The 27,567-nt window shown below is 39.7% G+C and overlaps 2 protein-coding genes across 4 annotated transcripts in view; one reads left to right on the forward strand and one right to left on the reverse strand.

Moving 5' to 3' along the window:
• LRP11 (LDL receptor related protein 11) overlaps nucleotides 1-19,300 on the forward strand; it is a 48,473-nt gene extending 29,173 nt beyond the window's left edge. The window contains exons 6-7 of the mRNA XM_025997815.2: nucleotides 10,690-10,785; nucleotides 15,290-19,300. Coding sequence (XP_025853600.2) covers nucleotides 10,690-10,785; nucleotides 15,290-15,444 — 251 coding nt within the window. The 3' untranslated portion in view covers nucleotides 15,445-19,300. The remainder of the gene's footprint in view (nucleotides 1-10,689; nucleotides 10,786-15,289) is intronic.
• Nucleotides 19,301-22,617: 3,317 nt separating this feature from the next.
• PCMT1 (protein-L-isoaspartate (D-aspartate) O-methyltransferase) overlaps nucleotides 22,618-27,567 on the reverse strand; it is a 44,866-nt gene continuing 39,916 nt past the window's right edge. For 2 of the 3 annotated variants that reach the window (XM_025997996.2, XM_025997995.2), the window contains exon 8: nucleotides 22,618-23,419. Coding sequence is in view for 2 of the 3 variants with exons in the window: in XM_025997995.2 (XP_025853780.1) it covers nucleotides 23,407-23,419 (13 nt within the window). In the remaining variant the exon portion in view is untranslated. Of the gene's footprint in view, nucleotides 23,420-24,911; nucleotides 25,056-27,567 lie in introns of all 3 variants that reach the window. The other variant, XM_072718840.1, reaches the window with a different exon arrangement.

Genomic DNA, 27,567 nt, shown 5'->3' on the forward strand with positions numbered 1-27,567 from the left:
TTTGTTCATTGCAGAAAATTCAAATAATATAAAAGGAAAATGACTTAAAACATCACCCTTTACTGAAAATAACTTTTAATATTTTGGCATATTTCTTTCCAATCTTTTGTTTATCTACTGTTTAGATTTTAAGAGCCTCCATACAGATGCATCCACAAAATATTCACTGAAGGGCTTTTCGTTCAGACAGTTTAGATTTAGGTACTTTCAGACCCTGGCTTAGGTCTTCTCTGTTAGCACTGCCACTTGATGGGCAAGGCAGTCAGTCCCTCTAAGCCTTGGGATCTGTTTCAGTCTGTTTTCTCCAAAGGGGAGGGATGAATGGAGAAGAGAGCCACCTGAGGCCAGATTCAGGGGAGACCAGGTGTTCTGGGCAGGAGTGCAGAAGGGATGGAGAACCAGTGGACAGGACAGTGTTCCTGGAGGCCAGGACAGATGGGCTCTCACTGTGTCTCTGTGGTAGAGAGGCTCATGAGAGCGAGGATGGATTAGCTGAGGGCAGAGTGGAGACCAAAGCCCCATCTAGTCTTGGCTCTGGCTTTAGAACCTAAAGCAAGCTGCTTTGTACTCTGTAACTATTTCCTCACCAGTTGGTGAGGGATTTCAACCAGACGACCTGTAAGCCCCATGTAGCCCTGAGGGTGCTTCAGGGATGACCGTAGCCTGAGGTTCACGCACTCCTCCGCCTGCTCTTATGCATCCGAAAGACTGGTCTCTCCGTGATCCTGGTGCAGGCTCCGGGGCAGTGAGAACTCCGCTCAGGATTCCTTTGAAAATAATGCACCACCACTTGATGGGAGCTGGCACTCAAATTAAAATGCATTTCCAATCTCTGCTTTGTCCTTTTTGATAATAAACCTCTGACTTTGGCTATAAAGATAAAAGGAATAGAGTTTCACAGGTGCAGAGATTAAATGTCCTGTTATTATTTATAATACATATATGTGTGTGTTCTTTTTCCTCATTAATACATATTTACTTTAGAAAATTTGAAAAATATAAAGAAAAAATTAAAACCATCTAGCAAAACTCATCATTAATATTTTGTTGCATTTTTTTCTGGTCACTTTTATTTATACACATACATACACATATTTATTCCCTTTTTTTTTTAGAGAATATACAGTGTTATGTTTTTAGGTGTACAATATAATGACTTAACAATTCTACACATTACTCAGTGCTCATGATGATAAGTGCACTCTTAATCCCCTTCACCTATTTCATCCATCCCCCACCTATCTCCCATCTGGCAACCACCAGTTTGTTCTCTGTATTTAAGAGCCCATTTTTTATTTCTTTTTTTATAAAGAACTAGTTAATTAATTAATTAATTTATTTATTTATTTATTTACTTCAGAGAGAGCACACAAGCAGGGGGAGCAGCAGAGGGAGAAGCAGACTTCCCACTGAGGAAGGAACCCAATGCAGAACTCGATCCCAGGACTCTGGGATCATGACCTGAGCCGAAGGCAGATACTTAACTAATTGAGCCACCAAAGCGCCCCATTTGTTTTGTTTCTTAATTTCCACATATGAGGGAAATCTATGGTATTTATTTTTCTCTGTCCAACTTATTTCACTTAGCATTATACCCTCTAGGTCCATCCATATTGTTGCAATGGCAAGGTTTCATTCTTTTTATGGCCAAGTAATATTCCATTGTGTATATATGTATACCACGCTTCTATCCGTTCATCTATGGAGGGACATTTGGATTGCTTCCATATCATTGCTGCCGTAAATAATCCAGCTAAACAATGGGGCATGTGTGTATTTTTGAATTAGTGTTTTGTTTTCTTTGGGTAAATAGCTAATAATGGACTTATTGGATCATATGGTAATTCTATTTTTATTTTTTTGAGGAACCTCCATGTTGTTTTCCACAGTGACTTTTACCATTATGGTTCTGATTTACATTTCCCCAATGATTAGTGATATTGAGCATTTTTTCATGTGTCTGTTGGCCATTTGTATATCTTCTTTGGGAAAATGTCTATTCAGGTCTTCTGCCCATTTTAATTTTTTTATATTTTTAAGATTTTATTTATTTGTTTGAGAGAGAGAGGGAGAACAGGGGGAGAAGTAGAGGGAGATGGACAAGCAGACTCTGTGCTAAGCACAGAGCACGCAATCCCACAACCCTGAGATCATGAGATCATGACCTCAGCCGAAATCAAGAGTCAGTTAACAGACTGAGCCACACCGGTGCCCCTTCTGCCCACTTCTAATCAGATTATTTGGGTTTTTTTTGTTTTGTGGGTTTTTTTTGCTGTTAGGTTTGCTAAGTTCTTTATATATTTTGGATGTTAACCCATTACTGGATATATCATTTGCAAACATCTCTCCTCTTCAGTAGGTTGCCTTGTTGTTTTTGTTGATGGTTTCATTTGCTGTGCCAAAGCTTTTTACTTTGGTGTCATCCCAATACTTTAATTTTGTTTTTGTTTCCCTTGCCTGAGGAGACAGATCTAGAAAAATGTTTCTACAGCTGATGTTAAAGAAATTACTGCCTAAGTTTTCTTCTAGGAATTGTTTCAGATCTCACATTATTTAGGTCCTTAATCCATTTTGAGTTTATTTTTGTGCATGGTGTAAGAGAGTGGTCCAGTTTCATTCTTTTGCATGTGGATGTCTAGTTTTCCCAACACCATTTATTGAAAAGACTGTCCTTTCCCCATTGTATTTCTTGCTTCCTTTGACTGTATAGTTGTGTGTTTAATTTTTTATTTCGATCCTGTTCCATTAACCTATGTGTCCATATTGTGTTGATTACTTCAGCTTTGTAGTGTATCTTAAAATCTGAGATTGTGATACTTCCAGCTTTGTTCTTCTTACTCAAGATTGCTTTGGCTATTTGGGATCTTTGTCTATGTGGTTCCATATACATTTTAGGATTATTTGTTCTAGTTTTGTGAAAAATGGCATTTTGATAGGGATTACATTAAATCTATGGATTACTTTAGGTAGTATAAACATTCTAACAATATGTGTTCTTCCAATCCGTGAGTATGGTATATTTTTCCATTTGTTTGTGTCAGTTTCAGTTTCTTTCATTAGTATTTTATAGTTTTCAGAGTACAAGTCTTTCACCTTCTGGATTAAGTTTATTCCTAGATATCTTATTCTCTTTGGTACAATTGTAAATGGGTTTTTTTTCTTAATTTCTCTTTCTGCTACTTCATTATTAGTGCATAGAAATGTAACAGATTTCTGTATACTAATTTTTGTATCTTGAAACTTTACTGAATTCATTTATCAGCTCTAGTAGTTTTTTGGACATTTTTTCACTTTTTTTTAATATTTTGTTTATTTATTCATGAGAGACACACAGAGAGAGGCAGAGATATAGGCAGAGGGAGAAGCAGGCTCCCTGTGGGGAGCCCGATGCAGGACTCGATCCCAGGATCCCAGGATCCCAACCTGAGCCAAAGGCAGACACTCAATCACTGAGCCAACGAGGCACCCTGACATTTATTCACTTTTAGCAAAATTCACAACACATTATGTTTATGAAACTTTTCTTTTTCTCAGGAGTATATTCATATGTTATTACATATCCATCAAAAACAAGAACTTTTTTAAGAAACAAAGCAAAAAAGGAAATAACCAATTAAACAAAAAAATCCAGACTCACAAATACAGAGAACAAACTGATGGTTGCTGGAGGGGAGGTGGGTAAAAAGAAAACAAAACACAATCTTTGGAAGTTCAGGGTGGAGAAGGTGGGAAGAAAAGGCCAATACTTTGAAACTGTTCAAAAGGGCCCTCATGGGGCACAATTTGTGTAGTCAGCAACCACCCCCTCCCTCCCCATCCCAAAGACCACCACACTGATGTCCCCAAGCCTCCAATTTCTTATGAGTTAAATTATGCTCCACCCAGCATAACATAAATAGATTTTAAAATGCACTACTCTTTGTGATCTATGCCTGGGTTTTTACAAGGATTATTAGCTAATATAGTAAATATGGACAAGTTAAATTTTCTGCTGCTTCTTTTCCCCACAGACATGTTGTGAAGATAAAAAAAAAACTTAACTCATTGAAGATATATTAAAGAGATACTATGATTAATACTGATAATGTAGTACAGAAAGGGATGAGGTGCAGTATTTTGCCTGTCACATTAGCAAGGTGAAAAAGTATAATAATTCATGTACAGAGTACAGAGAAACAAGACTCATGCACTTTTAGTGGGATTAAAATTAGTACAATCTTGGGGCGCCTGGCTGGCAGAGTCAGTGAAACTACCTACCGACTCTTGGTTTTGGCTCAGGCCGTGATCCAGGGTCATGAGATTGAGCCCTGCACCTGGCTCCACAATCAACACAGAGTCTGCCTGAGACTCTCACTCCCTATATCCCCTCCTCCCCTGCATGCATGTGCTCTCTTCCTCCCTCTTTCTCTCTCTCAAATAAATTAATAAATCTTTTTAAAAAGTTAGTACAATCTTCTAGAGGGCAGTTGGAGGGCAGTTTCTGAAGCATTAAACCTGTATTGCCTTGATTCAGTTATCCCACAATTGGGAATTTAGTGCAAGCATGTTACTAGGATAAGATCAAGGATTTGTTCAAATATTCAGTTTCACAGTGAATGCACACTCTGTCTACTCCGAGCCATCGGTCAGGACTGCACAGAGCCACAGTGGTGCCTATGCTGAGCATACAGTGGCTCAATGGCTGAATTGTTGCTCGATGTGCCTGCATCTGTAGGGCCTGTTCCCTGTGTGGTCAAGTCATTCATTAACAAGGCTGTCCTCTTCTATCTGACCCAGTCAGAGGAAAGAAATCTGATTTCTAGCACTGCAGAGTGCTAGACAAGTGGTATATCCAAATTCACATTGAATCCAGTTTTTTGAAACTTGAGAATTCATGTCCAGCATAGCAGGTCAACCAAATTCCCAGAAGATCCAGACTGAGGCATGGACTTGTGAGAATGCATGGTTTCTGTATGGATACATGGGGCTCTGCCTGCATTATCTCAGATTCCCCTGCTAACCGTGCCAAAGCCTCACCATTTAACTTCCCTCTGGCAGTAACTAGAGTGAGCAACTGTGACCTTTGCATTATTGTGGGAGGTGTTTTATCCAGAGGGCATAAAGGATATTCAAAAGGCTTTTTATATGTGCCCTGTATTTTTCATGGGTATTTCATCTTTTCATTATACTGTCTCTTTTCTTATTGAGAAAACACTCTGAAACCATAAAACATTTCTGGGAAGGTAGTTTGAATTTATTGAAGCCTGGTAAGCAGCATGGCTGAATAGCCTATTATGCTCCAATATGATGGCAGGAGTCAACTGTTCTCTCAAATGGATGGATCTTGTCCTAGTGCAATCCAGAACATTTCCTGAAGAGAGCTCCCTTTTCCCTACTTTGCAGCCGCACATTGTGGTATACCAGTGAATAGTGCCAAAGAACAATTCTGTTGTCTGTGTTTGTTGGCAGGTGGTCACAGGGAGCCATAGAGCATTCTGGAAGGCAGGCCCTTATTGTAGCCACTTTTCCAGCTGATATTTCCACCTTCCTTCCAGAATGTACCGCATGTTCTATGGTCAGTGAAAATGACATTAAAACAACTTCTGTCCAGCTTCCAGCTACTTCTGTAAATGCATAGCTATGCATGTATGCATAACACAATGGGTCCTTCAGAAAGAGGAAGCACAATTCCCTAAGAAATGAGTTATTTGCAGAAGCAAATGCCATCTTTGTCTTATTTGTTCTGACTTGCCACTCTGGTTAGAGCCTACAGTAATAGGACATGTGGAAGTGAAGCATTTCTCTATGGTGTTCCATATGTTGGCGTCTGGGAAAACTGAATCCAACAGTCCAGGAAATGACAGTGAATTCCTCTCTGAAATGTAGAAAACAGGAATTCACATTTCAAGTCTCCTATGTGCACTGCCTTCTCCCTAATGCCTGATCTCTTCCACCTCCTATAGCACGGGCTTCTTCTCCCCAGCGAGTGAAAGCATTTAAGAAAATACTCTTCAGATTTGACAGCTGAAGATTCAGAATGAATTTGTTTAGTTTTTCACATGAACCCATCTCTAAGACAAGATCCCCTTTCTAAGTACAATTAACCTCTTTCTCTGTTGCATCCTTCATAGAGCTTTATCTCAGACTTCCTAAGGAAATATTTAAATTTGTGATTTTTGCCTAGGTATTTTGTTTTGCCTAGATATGAATAAATAAACACAGTATCAACTCTAAGTTCTTGGATTTGTGGCTCTGAGAGCAGTATGGTTCAGTAGAAAAGCTCCTGCGCTGGAGATCAGTCCTGGGTTCTAATTCCAGCACCAGCAGTTACTAGCTTCCACTTAATTAGCTGCTCTGAACTGCCTTTCCTTGCCTATGAGAGGATAATAGTATCTTCTCACAGTGTTGCTGCAAGGATTGCATGAGACATTGCATGTAAATATAATCTGTGTCTCTCAGTGCTAGATGAATTCTTCCTGGAGCATTTGAGTGCAGTGGCATTCACTAGGAGACTCGGGTAAGAGAGCTACAAGCCCATAAAACAATTAATTCAAATGATGGCCCCAGTACTGAGTTCCTCTTCAAACTTAAGATGAACAATCTCTCATCTTCATTGGAAAGAGACAGAGGCAGGGGGGCGGGTGTTGTGTAGTTATTTTATATTTTTCCACTGGGCAAAAGGTTGTTAATCCTCTGAAAAGAACTGGAGGTTGGTAAATTTTGGTGTTTTTATTCCTGGCTCATTATTTTTAAAAAGTAGGACATGAGTTCTCAGCCATGTGATCTTCCCACTTCCAGATTTTTTTTAAAGATTTTATTTATCTATCCACGAGAGACACAGAGAGAGAGAGAGAGAGGCAGAGACACAGGTAGAGGGAGAAGCAGGCTCCATACAGGGAGGCTGACATAGGACTCGATCCCAGGTCTCCAGGATCACACCCTGGGCCAAAGATGTTGCTAAACTGCCAAGCCACCTGGGCTGCCCCCACTTCCAGATTTTTTATTGGAGAGAGTACTTACTGAGTGCCTATCACTGTGCACTTCTTTGTTCTTTATAGCAACCTGGCGATGTGCAGAAATCATTAGCCACATTTTATGGATGAAGACACCGAGACATAGAGAGGTAGAGGCTTAGACTGGGTCATACAGCTAGTAAGTAATAAAGTCAGAATTTAACTGAGTCTAATACCAGCCCCAGGAGATGTCGGCTTTGGCAGCAAGCCTCACTTAGCTACAGAGACAGGAAACAGCTACAGTTCCCTTAAGACCTGCTTGTATGGTCTTTCTATTAGGGCATTAGAAGCTCAGAAGAAAGAGATCTCTGAGTGCTGGAGAAATCGGGGTTGACTGCTTATAGATCTGCATTATGACTTTCATGGGCCCCCCCCAAAAAAAACCCAACCAAAATATTATGCTTTATGACTGTGTTGGTATAGAGATTAATATAACACAGGCCAGCTTCATTATTATATATGCATTATTATTATTATTTATTATTATTATATCCATTGTGTTCTTGTGATCCTAAGAGAAATCAAATGAAAATGTTTTTGTGGGTCCAGTGCCCATGGTGCCTGACGGACAGGTAGCCTTGCCTGTGATATGCACAGACATTCCACTGCACACTGGAGAAAGGGCAGAAAGAGTGTCTAATTGATTGGCTAACAAGGGTTCTAATTGACTGAGTGAGCAAATGGGTTTGTGAATGACAATTCCTGAAGGACGGGATCCTAGCTACCCGAAGTCAAGGGTATTTGTAGGGAATGGAGGGCAATATGGGGGACCTCGGAAGCCCTGCTGAGGCATCTGGACGGGTGGAGTCAAGAAGAAGGGAAACAGCGTAGCCCGAGTGGCTCAGCGGTTTAGCACTGCCTTCAGTCCAGAGCCTGATCCTGGAGACCCGGGATCAAGTCCCACGTTGGGCTCCCTGCATGGAGCCTGCTTCTCCCTCTGCCTGTGTCTCAGTCTCTCTCTGTCTCTCTCTGTTCTCCCTCTGCCTGTGTCTCTGTCTCTCTCTGTCTCTCATGAATAAATAAATAAAATCTTTAAAAAAAAAAAAAAAAAGGAAGGGAAACAGAATTTGGTCCCCAAAGCCAGTAGAAGAAGGATCAGTACCCTCCATAATAAAGCTTTCACCATTCATGGCAAAATGAGAAAAATAAGAACAAAGTAGTCAGTTTTTTATAAGGCTAAATTTATTCAATTTAAAGAGCCATCCTCTTTACATAGTAAGCTCTTCATGTTTTGGGTTTACACATTTCATTACTTTATACTGAGGTGAAGGCAGTGGCCTTTGTAAATGTCTTTACTTGGCAAACTAAAAATTGACAACCCTAAATTGGCCCCCCAAATAATTTTGATTTTGAAATGATTAAAAATCATTTTGAATTTTTAATTGGTCCACACAGCCCAAAGGGGTGGAAATCAGCTTGCCATGTGGAAGACAGCCCAGGTGTTCAATGGCCTTGCACTCCACCAGCCCCATGGCTTAAATTCAGTAGTCCCTGTCCCCTCCTCCTGGGACATGGATCTCCTCAGCTCCTTGGCATCCCCTTGTCCCTTTGTCCCTGAGCTGAGCGGCCCCCACACCTGGCAGCCCAGCCACAGTGACAGCTGTTCCCTGGCCGGCTGCCCCCATTACTCCCCCACGGATCACCCTCTCCCCCTGGCTGCTCCTTTTTCCCTCCCCTCACGGTTCTGGGTGGGAATCGGGGCTTCCACCTCTACAGTAGGGTGGACAGTAATAACAATCAGTTTGAAAGGTAAGTCTGATTGGCCTACTAGAACTTGTTTACGCCTCACTCATGTCTCTCACTCCCTTTGGGCCAGGAGCTCATGGAGGACCGCCTGAACTATGGGTGTATATGCAGGTGGCACTTGTGGGTCCTTTAGAATAACCTGGCCAAGCACCGGGCAGGCAGGGGAAGCAGAGGGCCACTGCTGCCTGGGCTGAGAGGAACAAATGTGTGGCCGCCTCGTGGGCCTCCTGGCACTGATGTGCTGAGGGAGTGCAGTAAGGAGCTTCTGCAGACACAGCCACCCAGGCAGAGGCTCTTTCTGTGAGTTAAAGGGACCAGAAACTTAAGGCTGTGGCAGAGAAGAGGACAGAGAAGAGGGGCCACTGTCAGGGGTGCTTCAGAGGGTATCCTGAATGCAGTCTGGTCTGTGCTGCCCGGCAACTGGTGGCTGGGGGGGGGAGGGCTGAGGAGCATGAAGGATGCCTTCAAGGAAAAAATGGATTCGCGGCCCCTGCTCTTTAACAGCTACATCACTGCTACAGTCCAGGCCGTTTAAGTGTGGCCTTCTGGTGCTAATCAGTTCCTGCAGTAACTTCACAATTTTCCATTATCCTGTTGATTTTTGTGATCCTTTGTAAACCCAGGCAAATCACTTAGTTCCAATTACAAAGAGTTTTATAAATAGCCTCTTTCAGTAGCCTTATTTCAGTTGCAGACATTATGAATGTATCTGTTGATGACATATGAGTAAAGAAGCTTTAAAGTTTTATTCTGTTTCTCAGTAAAATTACTGATGTAGGCTCATGATTTCCAGTTTATTGTCATTGAGAAGTTTATATTATCTCACAATCTCCCCTGAGATCACACCACAGCATGAGAGCAACTCCACTAGTTCATTAATCATTATATTGTCCTTGTAATAAGCATGCAAGTGATGTAAATCCCTAGATAGGAGATGATCCAGTGATACAATCATGGCTCATCAGACCTGGGAGTAAAAGTCCTAAGATTTGGAACACCTGGGTGGCTCAGTGGTTGAGCGTCTGCTCAGGGTGTGATCCCGGGGTCCTGGGGTCAAGTCCCGTAAGGGGCTCCCCACAGGGAGCCTGCTTCTCCCTCTGCCTGTGTCTCTGCCTCTCTCTGTGTCTCATGAATAAATAAATAAAATATTAAAAAACAAAAAGTCCTCAGATTTGATCTTTCTTATTCTTCATTCTCAATAGTATAGTATAACTGAATAGAGTAAATAATTAACCACACATCGTTACATCACAACTGCTGGGTTCCACTAACAAGCAGTTAGACATATCTGAGTTTAAATCCCAGGCCTGGGGCTCCTGGATGGCTCAGCTGGTTAAGATTCTCTCTCTTTCTCTCCCTCTGCCCCTCCTTGCACTCACTTGCACACTCACTCTCTCTCTATCTCTCATAAATACATACATACATACATACATACATACATACATACATACAAATAAATAAATCTTAGCTCTGTGCCCCAGTTACTACTCAAGAACCTGGGCAAGTGCCTAGCTTCTCTGACTGAACCAGAAAACATGAAGCAATGAATACCTGCCAACCTGGGTTGAGGTGAGAAAGTCAAATAGCATGTCTGAGTGCCTTATGTATGCTAGCTCTGTTCAGTTTTTAAAGAAGGACCTTTGTGGACTGCTCCTGCTTTACATGGTATGAAGACCAGAGATTATCCTTGACTTTTCCAGCCAGGTGTCTCCTTCCTTCTCCAGCGTGCGGGTAGGGGTTTTGTTACCATGTACCTACCTATTCCCCTCTCTCTGCTGGTGGTTTTGCTCTTGCCCCATACTTTGCATTACTAAACTAGTCACATTAGCTAGCTAGGTTAGTAGCAAACAGGCCTCTGTTTACTAGAGAAATAAATTCTGTAAGTCCTTTACATCCATCCTAAAAAATAAATAAGACAGATTCCTGTATGTGTTCTATTTGTTTTCTGTAGATCATGGCTCCTCGAGGAAGAACAGAAAAGAGGAAAATTATATTTTTGAGTCAAAGAGCGATCGAGGAGGAGGGGAACACCCAGCCCCAGAAACAGGTAAAATGTGTAACTTGGAAATTCATTTCAGAGTATAAACATTTGCAGAACCACATTCCCTCTAGTTGAAGTTACTGATGCAGCTGCAGGAGCACATGACAATATCTGTGGGTCAGAAGAACTGTTGTATTCTCACCTCCACTATCATGCTGCATCTTTGGGCTCTTAAACCAGTACCCTCACATCTTTGGACCTTAGCTTTCTCTTTTATAAGTTGATTGGACTAGATTATCACTATATTCCCTCCCAGGTGTAACATCCTACGGGAAGAGTAATACTCATGGCACAGGGGTTAAGAACATAGGCTCTAGAATCTGATGCAAACCCTTGCTCCACCACTAAACTCCATGACCTGGGGCAGAAGATATTATCTCTCTGGATCCCAGTCTCCTCATTAGCAAGACGGAAATAACAACTATATCACTGCCTCAGAGTTGTTAGAGAGGATAAATGGGACAATGAATATAAGCTATTGAACACACTGTATGGCTCATACAATGAGCCAAATAAATAATGGCTTATTATGCTTGAGATAGTTATGATTCAATAGTAAAAATCTTAGAGTACCTAGTTCTCTCTAGCTACTCTAGTGATAAAGACCAGGACAATAAGAACGAGGAAAGAGTGTTGGAGGTCGAGGGAATATATAATGAGTGCAGGAATACCATAATTCCATAATTTTGTTGGTTTTTAACTAGAAAGAAAATACTTTCAACATAGTTTTGTAGGAAGGTAGGTTTTAGTCCTAAATCCCACAAACTAATTAGTAAAGGAAGATTTAGGAGGATAAAATATGATTCTTAAATTATAGATCTGAACATGGAGAAGACTTTCTTTTTATTCTAGAGTGTTCTTTTTATAATCTGGCAATGTTGAAATCTAACTGTTAACCAATAGATGGCCAGAACCACCCAGACGTCAAGTACCTAGATGCTGCTGTTTCTGCTGGCTCCTGGACTTACCCCTGTCCCCAGATATTTGAATAAAAAGGGCCCTGTCCCCCCATGGACACGTAAAAGGAAACAAGGCCTGCTCTGCCCCCGTGCCTGGTTATATGCAGAGAGCCTCGTTCTAACTGCCCACTGCTCGTTCCAGTTGTTATGTATTACGAATATTACTCCCACTCATGCGAACAAAATATCCAATTCATCTCCTTCGCTGGTTCCTGAGAAAATTATATCATGATGTGTTTTATAAGGGGTTAGAAAATTTTAAATCTCAAGTTACCAAAGCTAAGGACAATGAAGAAACCATGCCAAACGAGTATTGAAAAATCTAGAATAATTTGCAGTATTCTAGCAAGCTTATTATGTGAGATTTCATTTTCCTTGCATTCAAATCGTTAAACAGGAATCCATTTGACAGTATAGCCACGTCCTATTTGACTATCTGACTTGACAAAGAAGATTCCCCAAGATTGTATGTCTGCTTTGTTGTTACTAGAGCTGCATCTGCACCCCAGACTTGGAATTGGGATCTTCAGCATCGCCCTCTGCTCCCTCCACCCATCCCCACCCCTGAGGCTTAAGCACTGGTGCCCATCTTTACACAGATCACACTCATTCAGAAGGGCAGCCTCTAGTCCTCTCCCTGCTCTGAACGAGCAGAGTGATCTTCCTCAGCTTCTCATCCCCAAAGGTGAACACCCATCTGTTTGCACCCACACCATTTCCTTACCTGCAGTACAAGAGGGAGAAGTGTCCTCCCCTGACCTTGATATAGCCCCTAATCTCCTCAGGTACGTTTCCCCATCATTTAGGAAGTCTCCTGTTTCTAATCCGTGTCTCTACTGGCTCATTCCCCCAACAGCAGCAGACAATTTAGATCTCTCCCAACACATAAAACCAAAATAGCATCCCTCAATGTTCAGGCTCCCTGTAAGTGAATTTCTGATTGCTAAGTCCATTGGCCTCTCTGGGCTTCACCCCACTTGACCTCATCTTAGCATTTGGTTCAGTCAAGGGCTTCCTTGAAGTCTCTTCCCTGTGCTTCCAAGACTCCCTTCCTCCCTTGGCTGTCCTGCAACTCTTTGGATCCATCTCTTTCTGTTCTACTAGTTGTCTTTTGTCTGCCTTCTTACATATTGGTGTTTCCTGGGGCCTCACTCCTGACCTTCCTTCTTCTCCCTTTCTCTCTGGCAATTTCATCCACTTGGTGGCTGCAGCCACTACCTTGAAGCTAAAGACTCTCATATATATATAGGCCCAAATAATCCAGAAATCTATGGAGTGCCTGGGTGGCTCAGTCAGTTAAGCATCTGACTCTTGGTGTCGGCTCAGGTCATGATCTCAGGGTTGTGATATCAGGCTCGGCACTCAGCGAGGAGTCTGCTTGAGATTCTCTCTCTCTCCCTCTCCACCTCCTACAATGGGTATGTGTGCTCTCCCTCCTCTCTCTCTCAAATAAATAAGTAAATCTTAAAAAAAAAAATCCAGAAACCTAAAGAAAATTATACCTGGATCAAGTATAGGCATCTCAATCTGAAAATGTCAGAACATAAACTAATCTCCCCACCCACCCCAAATGAGCTCCATCATACATTTAAACCACTTGAACAAAAATCCTATGAACTGGACATATGAACCATTCCTTTTATATCTCCATTTCATATATCATAGTAACTATCATAGTAACTGTAATAGTTAATTGCATTTTTTTATTTAAATGTTTGTCTACCCAGACCTGAAGTCATTAAAAGTAAAATCTCCTTTCTCTTTTGGAGAAGTACTGTATAGTGGTGGTTCTGGGGTTGTACTGCCTGGGGGCTTGTCCTAGCTCCACCACTGACGTTACAAACTTAGACAAATAACTTAATTCTTGGTGTCTTACTTCCTTCATTTGCAAAATGGGTATAATAATAGTAGCAACTCATATGGTAGTTGTGAGAATTAAATGATTTACACCATAAAGCACTTAGAAGAGTGGCAGGCACCTAGGCATCCAACTCTTGATTTCAGCTCAGGTCATAATCTCAGGGTTGTGAGATGGGGCCCTGTGTCTTGCTCTGCATTGAACGTGGAGCCTTCTTAAGACTCTCTCTCTTCCTCTGCCCCCATCCCCACCCCACCGGCATCTCTCTCTCTCTCCAATCAATCAGTCAATCAATCAATCAATCAATCTTTTTTTAAAGTCATTCTTGGGGCATGTGGGTGACTCAGTTTGTTAAGTGTCTGCCTTCGGCTCAGTTCATAATCTCAGGGTCCTGGGATCAAGCCCCATATTGGGCTCCCTGCTCACTGGGGAGTCTGCTTCTCCTCTCTCTCTGTTCCTCCTCCCTGCTTATGTTCTCTCTCTCTCTCAAATAAATTTATTTTTTAAAGATTTATTTATTTATTTATGATAGAGAGAGAGAGAGAGAGAGAGGCAGAGACACAGGAGGAGGGAGAAGCAGGCTCCATGCTGGGAGCCCGACATGGGACTCGATCCCGGGACCCAGGATCACGCCCTGGGCCAAAGGCAGGTGCTAAACCACTGAGCCACCCAGGTGCCCCCAAAATTGCTATTCTTAAATAAATAAAGTCATTCTTTAAACAACCAAAGCACCTGGAGCAGTGCCGGCACTCTGTAGCATTGGCTTACTGTCCTTGGTTACCAGCACTTAGCTCAGTGCCAGGCACAGGGCTCTTACTAAATGCTGGATGAGTGAAGAAAGGAGTGAGATGAAAGGTCATAGAATCAGCTGATGCGATGGGCATTTTTGCTCCTCTAATTCCACGAGTTGGCAAGACCCCTGCAGCTAAAAATAGCTCCACCCTATCGTCTCCCAGGCTTGGGACTCCAGAGTACATCAGACTAAGAATAGAGCCTGCTGAGCTTGATAAGGAGGACCGATCTGGGGCACAGCCCTGTCCCCACCAGACTCCTGCTGGCCTCTCACTACCCCTTCTTACTTCTCGCCTGGGTGTCTAGGACCCACCCCCCAGGAGAAACCCTGTGAAGGAGGACTTGAGAGATTCTTCAAGTACCCTTAGCCAGAATTACACCAGCATATTTTGAAGTTAGCTCTCAACAGTGGTTCTTACTGGCTGAGAGTAGGATCTCTGGATTAAGAAAGAAAATAAATTTCTTGAAGCCCTAACCAGTACAAGAAATTAGGAGTTAGCCCATAATATTTTGAGAGACTGATCATGTGTGGATCCGCAAATGTAATCTCTGACTATGAAAAACTCCCCCTGGCCACCGTGTCCTCACACCTGTCTATTCACAGACTGGGTGTGCGGGCGAGCTACCTTTGTACTCACTGAGGCCACCACATTTCGTAGGAACCTGGTACAGAATCTGGTTTGAAAGAAATCTGGTTTGAGAACTACACCTGCCGTTTACAAACTATGTGCTCTTACACCAATTACTTAATCTCCGTGTAAAATGGTGACAGTACCAGTACCTGTTTGAGTTGTTCAGATTAAGTAAAACAGTGCATGCAAAGTGCTAATCATACAGTCAGTTGTAGCTATTGTTGCCACTATTCACTGACCTGCCCTGTTCATTTCTAACCGTTTCACAGGTGCAGTGCTACCCCTGGCCCTGGGTTTGGCCATCACGGCTCTGCTGCTTCTCATGGTTGCTTGCCGACTACGCCTGGTGAAACAGAAACTTAAAAAAGCTCGTCCCATCACATCTGAGGAATCCGACTACCTCATAAATGGGATGTATCTGTAATAAGTATCATTTAAATAGCTGGGGGTGAGGATGTTTTACTTATAATTTATACATATATTGGTTTGGATATTTATAACCTCTTTGATTTGAACTGGGCTAAGAAAAATCCTGAAACCCTAGAAAATTCTGCAAGCCCTAAACCTTTGTTTTTATTTATTATAGAAAGATTTTCTTTGGGGAGTATATGAAATGTTTTGAAATTTAGAGAGGAATCCATGTGAGTAAAGACTCTAATTCTGACTTATGTGAGCTGTCCCTGAAAATAGCAATTTTCAGTTAGCCAAGGCAGAAAATTCAGAATCTCAAGGGAAGGCCTTCGGATGGCAATGTTAACCCTTTACTTTTCAGAAGCCAGCCATTGGCCTCTGGCACCCCTGGGCCACTTTACTCACAGCTTTCTCTTGTTCTGAGGCCTTCTTATTCCTCATATTAAGCTTCAAGTGCTTTTCTCTTCTCCCCTTCAAAGCCTGTTTCTGAGAATGGATCTCAAGTGAATTTATACCTTCAGTGAAATGCTCCCCATGGCAGGAATATCTAATTGTAACCCTTGTGAACACATCAAGGAGGCATCAGGGTGGGTGAGTGTGAGCTTATCCCAGTGCCTCTGACATCATATCGTTTGGGTGGCTGCCCCCTTAGACCTGACTTTGGGAGAAAACACTCAGACTTTGGATTACAAATAGCTGTAACGTCATCCTGGAGGGAGATAGGAAATGATGGTGGCAGCAGAGGTGGCAGGTCAAACATTTTAACACAAACTTAGCTGAGGGCAAAGTACTTTCTTCAATCTACTCAACACTGCTTGATGGTCCAGAACACAGCAGCTTTATTTATATAGTCACTGGTCTTCAGCATTAGTCTGTGTTGATGGAAGAGAAAGATGCACTCAAATTGAAAAGCAGAGCACTGAGTGGATTTCTAGGTGCAGCGTTTGTAAAAATGTCACATGTTTAAGGATCACCAGGTTCTTTCATCCAATGGAATAGGCCAGTTTTCTCCATTATTTGTTTAATGCTATAAAATGTTATAATGTACAATCAGCTAATGCCAGGCTTATGTATTCCCAGAGCATAAAGCAGTCTTGCACAAATTCACCCTTACAGAAAACTGGCATCAAGCTTAGTATCTTTCCCCTTTTAATCAATTTGTAGGATTTTAAAGGCAGATTATTCCCAGCATCACTTAATGCCGGGATTAAACACACCTAGTAATCATTCTCCCGAGAGCAATCTAGAGTGTGCCTGTCTACACTGACATATTACTAATATAGTATGGCTTTTTATCCAAAGTGGCAAATCTTTTAAAATACTTGAAAACACTGTAAAACACTTTATATTCAGACTGAATGTGAGTGAGGTAAGTTGTTCCTTTTAGCAAAGGGCTTAATTTGGGTCAGAAATATAACAGAATACATGGATAAACAAAGTTAGTTCTAGAAAAACAAAGAAATTGGTTACTTTTATTTCCTGAGGGGTCCAAGCATTTTGTTGAATGATTAGAATTGAGCAAAGACTTAAAGTTCTCCTCAAGAGCAAATTAGAAAAATGACTGTGTGAATGAACTTAGGATATCTGTACTCTCTGTGTGACGCTGTGCAGTTTGCTTTTTCTAGAGAAGGGTGTCACCTATAGCCATACCCAATAAAATAAAAACTGATGAGGCATGCATCTTTCGGCACATCTTTTTATACATGAAGAAATTAAACGCGGTTTAGTATTGCTATGGTGTTGAGATACTTGAGAAAAGATGTCCATATCCAAGTGTACAAAATCCCTTAAATAAATTGTATTTTCTTCTTATGCCTTCTTAAATAACCGTTTCATCATCATAATAAGTTGCTGTTATTTACTGAGCTGATGCTATAGCACCTGGATCTAATCATATCAACCTTATTTTGCAAATGGAAAAATTAAGAATTAAAGAAGGAGATGGGGGTGACTGGGTGACGGGCACTAAGGAGGGCACTTGATGGGATGAGCACTGGATGTTATACTATATGTTGGCAAGTTGAATTTATTTAAAAAAAATTAGAGAATCAAGGTCCACAAAATAGTTATATTGTCATATGGACTGCATGAGACTGTCTAAGTCACTTTACCTGTGTCTGATTGGAGGAGTTCTGCATCTAAGATAATTTATAAATAATTTTAAAGGGAAGCTTGTCCACAATTTACTGCTCAAACGTGTTATGTCTCATGTATCTTTTGCTGGGAAAAGGCCCACAGATGCCACCTTTCAGAAAACACATGGCTTCTTTGCTCTAATTCTCAGTACAAGTAGACAACAGCTAGTCTCCATCCCTCCCCAAGCATTTGGATGTTTCCTGTTGCTGGAGGGTCAGATTTGTTCTCTTCCACGGGAAAATGACAGAACGTCTTCATCATTCTCCTCCTGCTTTTTCATAATCTGTGATTTGGCGATTTGGCTCCACCATTCACTTTCACGCTCACCAACCCTCCTCAGCCACTGATGGCTGTTTCATGTTGTTTTTTACTATATTTTCCCACAACCCAAATGCAGAGATGCAATTTCTATCTGTTCTTTGGTTTGGGGGTTTAAGGCAGACCTCGCTGATGAATTCACTGGATGTCTCAAGCATAAACGTACTACAGCGTGGTGTGGTCTGGGGCACAGGCACCATCTGATCCTCCTGCGCTCTGCCTACGTTGCAGCAAGGAGACCATGTATCGTAAGCATCTGAGCCTGAGATTGTCATTTGGGGTCTCTGTTATGTTGTCCCCAATTTCATATTTGGGGATTGCACTACTTTGTTCCTATCAGAGTGACTCCCAATTACTTGTTTTCTTTTCTGGACTCCAGGTTTTCTGCAACTGTTGGTGTTAAAACTGAATGACAATTTCTAATGAAAAACTGCCCACGCCAAATAGAGAGGGAAAAGCTTAGCTTGCAGTTTGCTGTTCACAAATGTTCTTAACTCCTTGGCTTTTTAAGCAATTGTGTGGCTTTTTCTTGGAGACTGGCCCCATTTTTTTCTCAGCTCTCTGGTCCTGTGCAATTCTAGAATCCTAAATAAAGTGCATACACCATGGCTACTTGAAGAGCAAACACAGGGAGGGTTTTGATTAAATATAAAACCACCAAGGATGAAAATAAGGTTAGGCCCATTGAAGCTGAGTGTGTCCAGAGATGAACTGCTTAGAACCGAGCCTCCATTTGTTTCACTTGGGTCTCTCTTGTGTCTTCTTTCCTACTCATTTTAATTCTTCCACCTCAGTTCTGAGTCTTGTATGTGACTTAGCACGCTGTAAATTGGAAAGAGATCAACTTACAATATCATTCAACTTAAAGATCATTTCAAAACTTAGGAAACTTTTCAAAACACACTTTTTAAATTTTTTTAAGTTTTATTTAAGTAATCTTGACCGACCACCCAATATGGGGCTCGATCTCACAACCCCAAGACCAAAAGTCATGTGCTCTCCTGACTGAGCCAGCCAGGTGCCCTCAAAACACATTTTAAGATGGTCTTAACTTTTACCAAAAAGCTTAGGAAAAATTATACTAAGTACATGAACTTAGAAAAAGAGTTCTTTTATTTTCATTCATCATATGACTGAAGACCCAAAATTCCAAATAAAAAGCTACGTTCTCTTACAGTTTCACAGATGAAAACGAAGACTTAGAAAAATCTCTAAATGTGTAATCTATAGATGTGTGTATAGAACAAAGAAATCAGAACCTTGAGGGTGGGGGGGGACGGGGTAACTGGGTGATGGGCACTAAGGAGGGCACATGATAGATGAGCACTGGGTGTTAATTCTGTATGTTGGCAAATTGAATCAATAAAATATTTAAAAGATAGAATTTAAATAAATCAGAACCATGAACTGTGCAATCTGAGATGGTGCCTTCAATGCTGTTTGCTGCTGAGGAGCAATAGTCTGACTCTCCTTAACACCTCCACTTGTAACTAACTTCTGGCTGGCTTGATCAAACTCTGTTCCCTACAAGCTAATCACATAAAGGAGCCAAGATCCTAAAGAATGGCAGGTCTTTTTCTCCAGAAAATAGCCTTTTTTATAAATGATTTACAACTGACACAGTTAACATGGAAATTCTGCAGGCTCTTTTATCTATCATGTCATTTCTAAGCAAAATCCTAATAGGATTATGACCAGAAAACCTAAATAAACAGCCCCAGCAAAAAAAAAAAAAAAAAATTACTTCACTCGATGTGATCCTTTGTGTGTGTGTGTGTGTGTGTGTGTGGCGGGGGGGGGGGTGTCACAGTGACGTGTCTGGGGTGTGGGAATTCCTATATAAATGTCCTCAGCTGCCTCAGGCCCCTGGGTTGCTACTCTCTCATATTTAAGATGTCTTCGGTGTTGCAATCACCTGCCCTTTGGACAAGAGAAGTATTCTTGTGATGCTCATCCGATTAGGACGCTCTGAGAGTAAGAATGAGTTCTTCAGCTCCAGCCTTCCTCGAATGTCCTCTCAGGTCAGTCAGGCAAGGAAGGGACAGGACAGGAAGAGGGAGGAAGAGCAGAAGAAGGGGATTCCCTGCCTCAAGATGCATCCATGGAAACTAAAAGTCAGGGGTTTTCTCTTCCACCAAGCAAGGGTGCGCTTCATGGAGCCCTGGGTCACACAACACAAAGGTCAAGTCCAAAGCTGGGAACTAAAACTAGCACCTACTATCACAGCCCTGGCAGAGGGATTAAAGATAAGGAAACTCTTGGACTTGTTTCATGTCTATTATATTACAGTACACAGACGTGAACCTTGTGGGCCACAATGGGACAGTTTTCTTTTTTTTTTCTTCCTGATTTTTTAAATATTTTTTTTATTGGTGTTCAATTTGGCAACATATAGAAGAACACCCAGTGCTCATCCTGTCAAGTGCCCACCTCCCCTAATTCGTTTCCCAGAGTTAGGAGTCTCTCATGTTCTGTCTCCCTTTCTGATATTTCCCACTCATTTTTTCTCCTTTCCCCTTTATTTCCTGTCACTATTTTTTATATTCCCCAAATGAATGAGACCATATAATGTTTGTCCTTCTCCGATTGACTTATTTCACTCAGCATAATACTCTCCAGTTCCATCCACGTTGAAGCAAATGGTGGGTATTTGTCGTTTCTAACAGACAGCCAGTTTTCTTCACGCAGGATTTTCTTACTGGCAATCTATTTGAGCCACCTGTTTAAGTACAATGGGGACGTAACACTGTCATCATCCTGAAAAACGGTAGGAGAAATCAAGAGACATGAAACTGAAAATCTGGGTTGAGCATCGGCCTTCGGCTCAGATCGTGATCCCAGTCCCAGGATCGAGTCCCACATGGGGCTCCCTGCGTGGAGCCTGCTTCTCCCTCTGCCTGTCTCCACCTCTCTCTCATGAATAAATAAAATCTTAAAAAAAAGAAAATAGAAAGTGGAATCCTTGGGACACCTGGGTGGCTTAGTTGGTTAAGTGTCTGCCTTCAGCTCAGGTCCCTACATAGGACTCCCTGCTCAGCAGGAAGTCTGCTTCTCCCTAGGCTCCTCATCCCACTCGTGCTCTCTCTCTCAAATAAAATCATAAAAAACATTTTTTTAAAAGCCCTAGAATTCTTCATTTTAATTCTTAACTGGAGCTAGATTTGGGCTTTAATAAAATCAAATTTGTAAAAACACCTTGTTTCAATAGGATCTCACAAGACTGGAACTTTAAAAAATATTTTCACTGTCCTCTTCATACTGTATAAAGGAATCACTTCTATTAAGAAAAAATGGAATACTAAAACATTTTAGAGATTGTGAATACTAAAGATTAAGAGGTATTTCTTGTCTCTGACCAGCATATATATAAAATCAGCTCTCTTAAAAAGAAAGCTCTTAGGGAGGCCTGGGTAGCTTAGTGGTTGAGCATCTGTCTTCCACTCAAGGTGTGACCCCAGAGTCCCGGGATTGAGTCCCACATCGGGCTCCCTGCATGGAGCCTGCTTCTCCTTCTGCCTGGGTCTCTGCTTCTCTGTGTCTCTCATGAATAAATAAAATCTTAAAAAAGAAAAAAAAAGAAAAGCTCTTACACCTAGTTAAAATCCATTATTGCTATCTCTGCCATTGATATTCCCTTAAAATCCACTCGTATTTATTCAACATTTAAAAATTTGAATTAAAAAAAAATTTGAATTCATAAAAGTGTAAAATTCATCAGTCACATGGCGTTTGTCTATACCAATCAAGTGGCACTTGTTCCTACTATATTTATAAACTGTCCCCTTGTTCAGATTGTAAACTCCTTGAGAGAAAGCACTTTTTTCTAGCCCCAAGGCCTAACATAGGGATTTACATATAATAAAATGTTGGCAATGGCTATGAAGAATACAGACCAGTGAGTAAGTTTAAGAATCAATTTAAGTTCTAAAGAATACTTGACCTTTGAAACTACCTCAAATGAGTCATGGCCCACTGGACTGCATACTGAAGCCAGCAAGGAACTAAAACTCACAAGTCTTAGCCACCAACTGACACTAGTTTCTTATGTCTGAGATCTTGCCCAAGAAGAGACATCAGTGAAAAGTGTGCATAATTTTTTTTAAATCCGTTTTTATTATTTATTTATTTTAAAGATTTTATTTATTCATGAGACACAGAGAGAGGCAGAGACACTGGCAGAGGGTGAAGCAGGTTCCCTGCAGGGAGCCCGATGTGGAACTCAATCCCAGGACCCCAGGATCACTCCCTGAGCTAACGACAGATGCTCAACCACTGAGCCACCCAGGTGTTCCCTATAAAAGGTTTAAGACCACAATATTTAGGCAAGATCCCAAAGTGCTACTGCTCTCTTGGAAACCCATTTTCCAGTTCTTATATTAATAAATCTATTAGTAGATGAGAAATGGGGTTTGGTACATCTATCCTTGATTCTGTTCTTCCCTGACATGAAGTCAATTCACTCACTCATTCATTCAGCATTTACTATTCATTTACAAGAGGGTAAGCCCTGTATTAAGCAGAGAAAAAAAGATAAATGAGGTGTAGTCCCCGTCTGCCGAATGTAGTCATATTCTACAAATGTACAGCTGAATTAATGCTATAAATCCATGCTACTCAGATTTCATAAAATGGAGCATCAGAGAAACAATTTTATGTCTGTGATCTCAGACAGCATTCTGTGTCTGGTGGATATGTGGTTCTCTCTTCTGCATTCAAACACCACCAATGCCTCTTTTACTTTTAACTTTATTTGGCAAAGCAGCACTGCATAAACTGTTCAGTGACTAGGACCCAGCTTACACAGCATAGTAAATTCATATACATTATCAGCAGCAAATTAGAAACAGAAAAAAACAGTACTGAGCTACAAGTCTCTATAATTTTAAAGAGGGAAAGGACGAACTATATCAGTTATGTCCAATCTGAATAGCTAAGTGTTATAAAGGACATCACCTGCCATCTTCTAAAGTTTTAATATTTACAAATGCTTAGTTTTAAAGTAACAAAGCAGCTGATTGTATCTACAACATGCTACTCTATGACACCACATCAAAAGCTTTAAAAAGGAAGCTCATCTCTATTTTCTTAGTGGCATCTAACAGACATCCAAAAACCAAGAATTTTAACTTGTGAATGGTGGCGTTATCTGATGCACAAGAGCAATTTGATAAATTAATATTGAAACAGAATTAATAAGTGTCTAAGAAAAACCACTCCTCGAAATCAATTCACAAACTAAGTCTTCCATTTGTGGAACCCCGTCTTTTAATATTTTAAAGTAAAATGTGGGCATGTTAAAGTAATAATACACAAATTTATACTTTGCATCGTTCCTTTACCAATTCGGCTTCTGTGCCTCTTTGAAGAACTAGAAACCCTACAAAACCACACATTTTCATGCTGAAAATAATAGTGTAACAAAGTCCAAAACAAGCTGTGATGCTGTTGGTTTCAAAAAGCTTTGAGGACTGAGATGAGCAATCCACTGTAATATTATTTACTGGTCAAGCTGATGGTGCTTTTACAGTTCATCCCTGAGGATAAAAAAGAGAAATATATAAGTAGATGTTACATAACTATAAAAACTTGGCTAATAATTTAGATACAACTAGTAAATAAGTAAAAATACACCAATCCCCAAGCATTTATAAACAAAAAAAAAAGAGAAAGCAAGAAAGCAAACAGTCCCAAGTCAAGGCAAAAATGGAAGTCAGCCATCCGAACATCTCTCATGCTACTCCAGAATGAAATATGAGACCTGAAGGCCCTGGATTCCAATTTTTCATTCTAAAGGTAACTTTTTGCCTTCAAGATAAAAAATTCAGAGAAATTTTAATTTTTAGATCTAGGATCTTGCTAACACTATCATAAAATCACATTGGGTAATTAGAATTTGAATAATTTTTGATAGTTACATATTGACAAAACTGGACAAAAATGTGGTCTTTTGATTAGAGTATACTCTGCTAGCAAATGCTGAGTGGGTTCAATTTCAACCCAAACTCTGGGAGAAAAAGCATCCTGTGTAGGTGTATCTGCCAGATGATTTCAAAAGGCAGCTTTGTCAGCTCCAAAGGAAATCACTCGCTCAGCAAGCTGCAGCACTGTACCAGCCACTGCCAGTGAGGGGAAGGAAGGAAGAATGCAGCCTAAAATAAACTGTATAGCATATAAATTATACCTCAATAAAGCTGTTAAAAGTAAAAAAAATTAAAGCTACCAAAAAGCTTCATACGTGAGGGTAATGAGTGACAAAAACATTGTTAAACACTCAAGAATTTTAGGGGTTGAAGAAGTATGACATTTGCAACTAAATCTCAGATGACCTACATGCATATAGAGAGAGAAAGAGAGAATGAGAGAGCAGATGTGGAAAATGTTAACAACTGGTAACTCTGGATGAAGAGATTCAGGAAGTCTTTGTACTGTTCTTACAATCTGTCTACAATAAAAATTTTAAAGTTTTTTAAAAGTTAAAATAAATCTGAAGGGGAAGTAAACAGAGCTAAAATGTCCCAAATATGTGGTGAATTAAGGGACTATCAGATAGTATGCTTCTTTTTAAAACTGAATTGTGTAAATCGTGTGAGAAATTATTTTAAAGATTACTTCTCCCACAAACTGCCTTTGTCATAGAGTACTGGATTATCTATTAAATGACAAATTATCAGTTCTGGCTCCTCTTAATATATTCTTCTAAATAATTTAAGCACTATAATTCTCATAGAATAAATTTTACTTAAATTCATGCAAGCATTAAAATATTTCATCTACAAAGAGTTCACTTGCAAAGTGCTCCATTCATAAATTCACTGTTCTTTTTAAAATGTGAACTGAAGATGTTACTGTTTTTGTAAAATAATTTACCACATTTGACTTGCCTGTCGTAAGGCATTAAGGATATGATAAATAAATATCCTTACTGCCCAACAATACAACATTTCCAAATATCCTCTTCAATTAAAATTTTTTTTAAAAAGGAAAAGGATAAAAACTCTCAACAAACTGGGTATAGAGGAAACGTACCTCAACATAATAAAGGCCATATATGACAAGCCCACAGCTAACATCATACTCAGTGGTGAAAAGCTGAAAGCTTTTCCTCTAAGATCAGGAACAAGACAAGGATGCCCACTCTCGCCACTTTTATTCAACATAGCACTGGAAATCCTAGCCAGAGCAATTAGGCAAGAAAAAGAAATAAAAGGCATCAAAATCGGAAAGAAAGAAGTAAAATTGTCTCTTTTTGCAGACAACATATTATATATAGGAAACCCTATAAACCACCAAAGAAATGTCAAAACTAATAAACTAATAAAGTTGCAGGAAACAAAATCAGCATACCGAAATCAATTTTGTTTCTATACACCAATAATGAGCTATCAGAAAGAGAAATTAAGAAAACAATCCCATTTATAATTGCATCAAAAAAGAATATGATATCTAAAACAAATTTAAATCAGGTGAAAGATCTGTACACTGAAAAGTATGACATTAATGAAAGACATTGAAGAAGACATAATACTCATGGATTGGAAGAATGAATACTGTTTCAATTATCCATACTACCCAAAGCAATCTACTGATTCAATGTAATCCGTATCAAAATCCCAACAGCATTTTTCACAGAAACAGAATAATTCAAAAATTTGTATACAATCATAAAAGGCCCCAAATAGCAAAACAATCTTTAGAAAGAACAGAGCTGGAGGTATCACACTCCCTGATTTCAAACTACTTTACAAAATAGTATGGTATTGCCATAAAAAGACACATAGGTCAATGAAACAGAATAGAGCACCCAGGTATAAACCAACACATATATCATCAATTAAGGACCCAAGAATATACAGTGGGTAAAAGAGTGTATTCAGTAAATGATGCTGGGAAAACTGGACAGCCACATGGGAAAGAATGAAACTGGACCACCATCTACACCATATACAAAAATATCAACTCAAATGGATTAATGACTTGAATGTAAGACCTAAAATCATAAAATGAAATTTAATGTGGTAATCATTTTATAGTACACACCTATATCAGATCACTATGTTGTACACATAAAAGTAATATAATGCTATGTCAATTATATCAATAAAATGGAGGAAAAAATCATATTGTAAAAAAAGTGGGACAATATTGATGATATTCTATTAAATAGGAAAAAAGATTACAAGATAATGCTATTATATGATCTCAGGATTACAAAAAGATGTATACGGAACTATGGATAAAAGAGTAAAAAAAAAAAAAATCTACCAAAATGTTAATAGTGGTTATATCTCTAGGTTCTGGGACTGTGGGTGATTTTTATTTCATTCTTTGTACTTCTAAAATTTTTACACTATACATATATTATTTTGGTAGTCAAACAGAATTATTAAAAACAAATAGAAGGAAATATATAGCACTAAAAAAAAAGGAAAAGAAATTAAGTTTATAGATCTGAATTTTAACATTTAGGGTGCCAAAGAAAACCAAAAATTTGCTATCAGTGCACATATAATCTTGTCCATCCTAATACCCCAAAATCTATATAACTTTCACGTTATTTATTTTTCCATTTAATGTTCCAAATTCTACATAACTATCTTTATCTGACTTACATGTGTAGATCACTTACAATAAAAAGTATTATGTCCTAAATTTCTAGAAAGTCTCTTTATTATATATGTGCCAAACATATTCATTAGGTTACCAACTATATAAATATTATTTTATTATATAATGTATAATTATATATAACTTATTAGGTTATTAATTCTAACCTACTAACATTAGTATTGTATATTCTTTTTTTTTAAGATTTTATTTATTTATCCATGAGAGACACACAGAGAGTGAGGCAGAGACACAGGTAGAGGGAGAAGCAGGCTCCATGCAGGGAGCCCGATGTGGGACTCAATCCCAGGACTCCAGAATCATGCCCTGAGTCAAAGGTAGACGCTCAACCACTGAGCCACCCAGGCATCCCAGTATTATATATTCTTTTCAAGAACAAATGAAAAGATGTATTATCAAGAAACAACAATCAAAATCCATGAATGGTTTCTACTTAACAGGTTTTGAGGTAATAAATTGTACAAAGCATTATGAGAATTCCAAGAGCAACAAAAAATGCAAAATACGTCATAATGTTGTAATGTATGTAAAGAAATTAAAAAGGGACAATACAAAAAAATATGAACACAGGATCAACTGGATACCCTAGGACCTACACTGTCAATCTTAAAAATTCCCAACCAATTCATAACATGTTTTTCATGTGTGCATGGCACTTTGAGATGACAATAAGCAAAGCGCTTATTGAATGAGAATCCTGAAACATTCCTTGGTTTCACAAACCAGAGACGGACTTCTTCCATTGTCTCTTGTGACCATTAAAAACAAAAACAAAACTTACCAGATGATTAACAAAATATTGATTCCTACATATAATACTTATGTAAAATAAAATAAAAATTTAAAAATATGAAGTTTATGATGCAACTAATACAACTACTACACATCCATAGTCATGAACATAATACCACAGGTTCTATCTAGATCTATGGCTCATACCTCTGGCATTGTCTCTCCTTTTATTATATTACTCCACCAAAATTATAAACAATATTTTTCCAAGTATAAGGAAATGTAAGTCTACATTCAGGCTTTGGGCTTTATTTGGCACGAGAAT

The sequence above is a fragment of the Vulpes vulpes genome, chromosome 1 (genome assembly GCF_048418805.1).
Source record: "Vulpes vulpes isolate BD-2025 chromosome 1, VulVul3, whole genome shotgun sequence".
NCBI classification, from domain to species: Eukaryota; Metazoa; Chordata; class Mammalia; order Carnivora; family Canidae; genus Vulpes; species Vulpes vulpes.